This window comes from Oratosquilla oratoria, chromosome 44 (genome assembly GCF_046742065.1).
Source record: "Oratosquilla oratoria isolate Oo_2021 chromosome 44, ASM4674206v1, whole genome shotgun sequence".
Lineage (NCBI taxonomy): Eukaryota > Metazoa > Arthropoda > Malacostraca > Stomatopoda > Squillidae > Oratosquilla > Oratosquilla oratoria.
In genome coordinates this window covers 32,067,477-32,074,976 of record NC_134820.1, presented here as the reverse complement: position 1 = coordinate 32,074,976, position 7,500 = coordinate 32,067,477, and the positions used below count along the sequence as shown (strand labels likewise).

The following is a 7,500-nucleotide window of genomic DNA, read 5'->3' as shown; positions in this document are numbered from 1 at the left end:
CAGTGTTTCTACATTTAAAGTCTTCCACGACCACAAACTTTTTGTACTGGGACGCTCTGCGAAATTGTTGAAAAATGGGTTCAGTCTGTTCCATGCTAAGGTTAGGAGATCTGTATAGGACTAAGATAATAAGTTTCTCCTTCGTGCCTACAATCTCCACCCAAATAGTTTCGGAAGGCATCCTATATAAATAAGTTAATCACGAAATAAATACGAAATTTGTGCTTTATCAGAGAGAAAAAAAAAAAAAAAAAAAAAAATATATATATATATATATATATATATATATACATATATATATATATATATATATATATATATATATATATATATTGCAGAAAAGCATTGGTAAATGAAAAAACGTAGTCCGAACGTTTTTGTCTAGTCCGAACGTTTTTGTCTATTTAAGACAGCTTCAGGGAAATAGACGGAAACGTTCTGACACCGTTTCTCTTTTACCACTGATTTTTCTGCAAAGTAATTTTCACGTGCTTCTGTGAAATACTGCAATATATATGTATGTATAACATTGAATGGGTTCCAGTGAACAGATATACACTTTTTATCAACCACAATACACTAATTCTAAGCCATCAACATCGGGAGACGAGGAGGCCAACATGCTGAAACTGAAAAGTGGTACGGCCAAGGACTCGAACCTGAGCTAGCACGTGACAAGTGTTAGTGACTTAACTGGAATAAATATATATATAATATATATATATATATATATATATATATATATATAGAGATATATATATATATATGTGAACCATCCTTTGGCAGTACTTACCTCTGTAGTCGATGCAAGCAGCACACCTGCAGTGGGAAGGCGAGTTCCCACAGTACCCGTAATCGCTGCAACAAGGTCGGTCGCTCTCCGGGTTACATTCGGAAAGAGATCCATCAGCGAGCGGGAAGTTGACGCCGCATCGCCCGTCAGCTCTCCAGCGCATGTAAGGACCTGTCAACGGAACGGATGAGGGCATCAATGCTTGCCATCTGGGCGGAAAGGAAGATGGGGAGATGTGTGGTGGGGAGGGGGAGGGGGAAAGTTGGGGAAAGGTTAAGTGGAGGAGGAAGAGGAGGGTGGTGATGAGGGGAGTAAGGGAGGAAAGCTAGGAAGGGGAGGAGGAAGAGAATGGTGAGGAGCAGAAAAAAGGAAAAGATGAGGAGGGGGAGGAGGAAGAGAATGGTGAGGAATAGAAGAAGAAAAAGGTTAGGAAGGGGAGGAGGAAGAGAATGGTGGTGAGCAGAAGAAGGAAAAGATGAGGAGGGGGAGGAGGAAGAGAATGGTGAGGAATAGAAGAAGAAAAAGGTTAGGAAGGGGAGGAGGAAGAGAATAGTGAGGAATAGAAGGAAGGAAAATCTAGGTAGGGGAGGAGGAAGAGAATGGTGAGGAATAGAAGAAGGAAGCTCTAGGAGGGGGAGGAGGATGAGAAGGAAAAATCTGGGAGGGGGAGGAGGAAGAGAATGATGAGGAGGAGAAGAAGGAAAAGGCTACGAGAGGGAGGACGAAGAAAATGGTGAGAAGGAGAAAGAAATAAAGTAGGGAGAGGAGGAAGGTAATGTTGATGAGGAATAGGATGAGAAGAAAATGAAACAGAGGACAAGGAAGAGAAGTAAGAAAGTGGGAAGACAAAAAGGAGAAATAGGAAGCGGACCAAGAGAAAGGAGGAGGAGGAGAAGAACAGAGAGGAGGAGAGTGAGGAGCAAGAGGAGAAGGAGGATAGTAATTCTACCCATTCATTTCCGTGACTACCTATTACCTGGGGGATACGTGTAAAGATAACCAGAACAAAATATGTCAAGTGTATTGCCAAGTTGAGAAGTTAAAGGCTCACGGGACGGGGGGAGGGTGGGGCAAGGTGCCTAAATCCCCCCAATCACCCCCACACAGGAAGAGTCATGTATATTAACCCCCCCCCTTTCCACTCCCATTTCTACTTTCGTTCACAATCACTTTTCATTCATTGTCACGGTCATCCATACTTACTCACCCCTTACACGCACACCCCCAAAGCAACACTTACAGCCTCACTCGTTCACACACACACACACACACACACACACACACACACACACACACACACACACACACACACACACACACACACACACACACACACACATTCACACACGCACACACACACACACACACACACACACACACACACACACACACACACACACACACACACACACACCTCGTGGTGCAGTGGTTAGAGTTCTTGCCTGCCACTACGGCGGTCCGGGTTCGAATCCCGCCCAGGGCTGAAATAATTTCAGTATCGCTGCGCTGCGGGTTGTTACTCCAACTCTCGTGGGCGGGGAGTTGTGTGTGTGTGTGTGTGCGTGTAAAGATCGGTCATATGAGCTCTGAGCTCTCATCTGGGAGGTTAATAACTGTCGATCACGAGTCCAGCACGTGGTCCAAGACCATGGTGAATCACACACACACACACACGTACACACACACACACACACACACACACACACGACACACACACACACACACACACACACACGCACACGCACGCATAAGCAAACAAACAACCCTTGGCATGTCTATACGGGGCGATGACAGCAACGTCTGGGGCAGCAGCATTGGCAGCCTCACCTGGCCGGTTCCCCAGGAACCTCCTGGGATGGTCCTCACGACCTGCGCCGTGGCGCGAGCCTCGGAGGGGGGGGGGGGTCAGGGAGGTCATTCGAGGAAGGTGGAGGGAAGGAAGGAAGGAGGAAGAGGTGGCGGAAGGCGGAGGGAGGGATGGAAGGAGGAAGAGGGGACGGAAGGGGGAGGGAGGGGAGGAAGGAGGAAGAGGAGATGGAAGGGAGGGAGGGAAGGAAGAAGGAAGAGGTGATGCTGGGGGAGAGAAGGAAGGAGGAAGAGGTGACGGAAGGGGGAGGGAGGGAAGGAAGGAGGAAGAGGTGATGCTGGGGGAGAGAAGGAAGGAGGAAGAGGTGACGGAAGGCGGAGGGAAGGAAGAAGAAGAGGAGACTGAAGGCGGAGGGAGGGAAGGAAGGAGGAAGAGGTGACGGAAGGCGGAGGGAAGGAAGGAAGTAGGAAGAGGAGACGGAAGGAGGAGGGAGGAAAGGAAGGGGAAGAGGAGATGGAAGGCGGAGGGAGGGAAGGAAGGGGGAAGAGGGGACGGAAGGGCGGAGGGAGGGAAGGAAGGAGGAAGAGGTGACGGAAGGCGGAGGGAGGGAAGGAAGGAGGAAGAGGGGACAGAAGGCGGAGGGAGGGAAGGAAGCAGGAAGAGGTGACGGAAGGGGGAGGGGGTGAAGGAAGGAGGAAGAGGGATGGAAGGCGGGGGGAAGGAAGGAAGGAGGAAGAGGTGACGGAAGGCGGAGGGAGGGGAGGAAGGAGGAAGAGGAGACTGAAGGCGGAGGGAGGGAAGGAAGGAGGAAGAGGTGACGGAAGGCGGAGGGAAGGAAGGAAGTAGGAAGAGGAGATGGAAGGCGGAGGGGGTGAAAGGAGGGAGGAAGAGGTGACGGAAGGCGGAGGGAAGGAAGGAAGTAGGAAGAGGAGATGGAAGGCGGAGGGGGTGAAAGGAGGGAGGAAGAGGTGACGGAAGGCGGAGGGAGGGAGGGAAGGAGGGAAGAGGTGACGGAAGGGGGAGAGGAAGGGTATGGGTTGTTTGGGAATGAGTGTTGAAAGGGAGGGGTGTGTAAAACCAGCGTTTCTGTCCATGAAGATAATATGTAGATGGCGTTACAAAAAAAAAAAAAAAGAGGATAAAAGTGTTTAAGGAGAATGATCAAATTTCAAAGTGATCAGCAGTATTTTTCTTAAGTGGAGATTAGTCTGCAGTCATAAAAGTTATATGTCAATTCATTATTATTTACTATTTACCTGTTTGTTTATTATTTAACTATACCTATGCATTTATTTAGGTATTTTATTTGTTATTTACATTATCATAATTTTTATTTATTATTTTATTATTAATATGATTTTTTTTTTCGCATCCGACCTAGATATGGATCAAAAGGTCTCCTGTCGGCATGCTCCGCCTTTGTAATCCTTTGTAATCCTTTGATTTTAGTCCCTCATTGAAATCTGAGATACGGACTGCCTAAAGCTCACTCTGGGGTATGGGATGATGATACTATGGGAACTGAAATGGAAGATGGTATGGTGACGATATGAGAGACTGGAAATAAACTCATCTGCTGGGATTCGAACCCCCGCCAGAGCGGAATGATTCATATAAAGCGAGGACTGTCCCGCCTGTACTACCGTGACCCTTCAAAACAGAACGAATTAGTTCACGGACTAATCATTCTGCCGAGGGCACTCGGTTAGAACGTGGTATGTACTATATTTCATCAAATCCTTTATGCAGGCTAGTCTTCCGACAAGTGTTTGTGTCATTGTGACAATATGAGAGACTGGTATGGGAAGGATGTTGTGGTATAAGGGTTGGGTACTGTGGTATGGGAGAGGCATGATGGTATAAGGTACGATCTTGCTTAAGAACATAAGAATGAAGGAGACTGCAAGAGACCATAAGGCCTACACTAGGCAGCTCCGTATCCATCACCACCTGTCATCCCCATCCATAAAGTTGTCTAATCGTTTCTTAAAACAACTGATAGTTTCAGCGCTTACTACATGGCTACTAAGTTTATTCCATTCGTCGACCGCACTATTAGTAAACCAATTCTTGCCTATTTCCTTCTTGAATCTAAAGATGAGAGGGGGGAGGAGAGTGGGAGTAGAATGGGTGGGTGCAGCTACGTGACTTTGACTTGTCTAATTCTCTTATAAGGGAGAGAAAGGTTTTGGTATATAGATAGATAGATTATTATTATCATCATTATCACTATCATTATTACTATTATTAGGATTTCTATTTTTCTTCTTCTTCTTCTTCCTCCTCTTCTTCTTCTTCTTCTTCTTCCTCTTCTTCTTCTTCTTCTTCTTCTTCTTCTTCTTCTTCTTCTTCTTCTTCTTCTTCTTCTTCTTCTTCTTCTTCTTCTTCTTTCTTCTTCTTCTTCTTCTTCTCCCTTCTTCTTCTTCTTCTTCTTCTTCTTCTTCTTCTTCATCTTCTTCTTCTTCTTCTTCTCTTCTTCTTCCTCTCATATATATACATATATATATATATATATATATAATATATATATATATATATAAATATATATATATATATATATATATGTGTGTAGATTTTCTTCCTTTTTTACCGGGGTGAGGTTGGGGTTTGGGAAGGTGGAGAGGAGGAGGGAAGGAGGGGGGGGAGGGGACGCGAGTGCCAGAAATGTTTTCTGCCGTGGCCGTGGGGGCCTGAGGGTCAGGGTCAGGGGGAGGGAGAAGGAATTCGCACATTTTTAATACCTTCGACACGAAGAAGCACTTTCTCGTCAATTTTTCCTTTTCGTTTAATGACTTCGGGAGATTTTATTCAGCTGAAGGGGTGACCTTCGATCTGAAAAGGGGCTTTAGGGGGGGGGGTGGAGTCGCCCGGTCTTAGCCTGAATAAAATCAATAAAGATCGGGGCAGAGGTGAGCTTCCATTCTCTCCTTCCTCCTCTTCCTCCTCCTCTTTCTCCTTCTCCTTCTAAGGATTATAAAGGATTATAAAGGCGGAGCATGCCGACAGGAGACCTTTTGGTCCATATCTAGGTCCTCCTCTTCCTCCTCTTCCTCCTTTTCCTCCTTTTCGTCCTCGTCTCCCTCCCCTTCCTCTTTCTTCTCCTCCCCTTCCTCTTTCTTCTCTTCCCCTTCCTCCTTCTTCCTCCTCCTCCCCTTCCTCTTCTCCCCCTTCCTCTTTCTCCTCCTCCTCCTCTTCCTCCTCTTTATTTCCACCTCCTTGCCTTCCTGCTGCTGCTGCCTCCTCCTCCTCCTTCTTTTCCTACTCCTCCTTTTCCTCCTGCTCTTTCTCCTCTTCCTCCGCTCCTCCTCCTCCTCCTCCTCCTCCTTGTCTTCCTCCTCCTCCTCCTCCTCCTCGTGTTTCTCCTCGTCTTCCTCCTCCTCTTCCTCCTCCTCCTCGTGTTTCTCCTCCTCTTCCTCCTCCTCCTCCTCCTTCTCCTCGTCTTCCTCCTCGTCCTCCTCCTCCTCCTCCTCGTCTTCCTCCTCGTCCTCCTCCTCCTCCTCGTCTTCCTCCTCGTCCTCCTCCTCCTCCTCGTCTTCCTCCTCGTCCTCCTCCTCCTCCTCCTCCTCGTCCTCCTCCTCCTCCTCCTGTTCCTCCGCCCTCTCCATCCTCTCCCACCTCTCCCTCATTCATTCTCTTGAACATCCTTTCCTCTTCCCCCGTCCTCATCGTCAGATCAAGAGTCCTCTCTCTCTCTTCTCTCTCTCTCTCTCTCTATCTATCTATCTCTCTTCATATATATATATATATATATATATATATAATATATATATATATATATATATATATATATATATACACATACACACACACACACATGTGTATATATATATATATATATATATGTATATATAATATATATAATATATATATATATATATATATATATTATCCCTCTCTCTCTCTCCCTCCCCTTTCCTTCCTTCTTTACCATTCTCATTTGCTTTATGTCACATTCCCTCTTTCCCTCTTTCGTTCATTCTCCCTCTTGTTCTCTCTCATACCTCATTCACTTTCCACTTTCCTTTTTCTCGTTTTACTTCTTCATCCTAGTTTCCTTTTTCTTCCGTTTTCTTTTTTCTTCCCTTTTGTCTTCTCGTTTTCCTTCATCCCATTTTTCTCCTTCCCAATTTCTCCATCTTCTTCTTCCCATTATTTTTTCTTCCCATTTTCCTTCTTTCCGTTAAGTTCTTCCCGTTTTCCTTATTCCCATAACCCTTCTTCCCATTTTCCTTCTCCCCGTTTTTCAGTTTTCCTCTTCCCAATTTCCCCATTTCCCCCTCTTCCCATTTTCTTTCTTCCCATTTTCCTTTTTTTTGGTTCTTCTCCCCATTTTCCTTCTCCCCGTTTTCCATTCCATCTCTGATCGCAAATCAAAGAATCTGTTCACTCACTCCCCGTGTTTGTGGAGTACACTTGAAGCTGTTGGACTCAGGGACTCCAAGTCCACTTAGGGGAGTTTACGACTCCGCGGGAATTTTCTTTATATTCGTTTTATGAGAGTGAATATTGCTTTTCTTTTATGTCTGAGTTTTACGTGTTGATATTGGGTTTGTGGCCAAATGGGAGATTTATGTAAACGGAGTATTCGACCAAAATGTTGATGAATACGCTGGCTACAGATCATTTCTCTCCTGTGTTATTACATGTATATATATATATATATATATATATATATATATATATATATATATATATATATATATATATATATATATATATTGGTGTATTTTGGGAGCAGGTTTTCTTTGATACATGTTTTATTAAAAACGACAGCATTCTGGAAGTTGTTGATTTTCTTTCGTGGGTTTTCGATTTTTCTAATTATATTCTTCCCTTGGATGGGATGGGCATAAACTAATTCCTTATATATATATATATATATATATATATATATATATAT

The 7,500-nt window shown here is 44.9% G+C and overlaps 1 protein-coding gene across 1 annotated transcript in view; it reads right to left on the bottom strand.

Moving 5' to 3' along the window:
* Window positions 1-7,500, bottom strand: part of LOC143022387 (uncharacterized) — a 372,359-nt gene that overhangs the window by 2,565 nt on the left and 362,294 nt on the right. Inside the window, exon 3 of the mRNA XM_076180543.1 lies at window positions 794-964. Within this exon, the coding sequence (XP_076036658.1) occupies window positions 794-964 (171 nt within the window). The remainder of the gene's footprint in view (window positions 1-793; window positions 965-7,500) is intronic.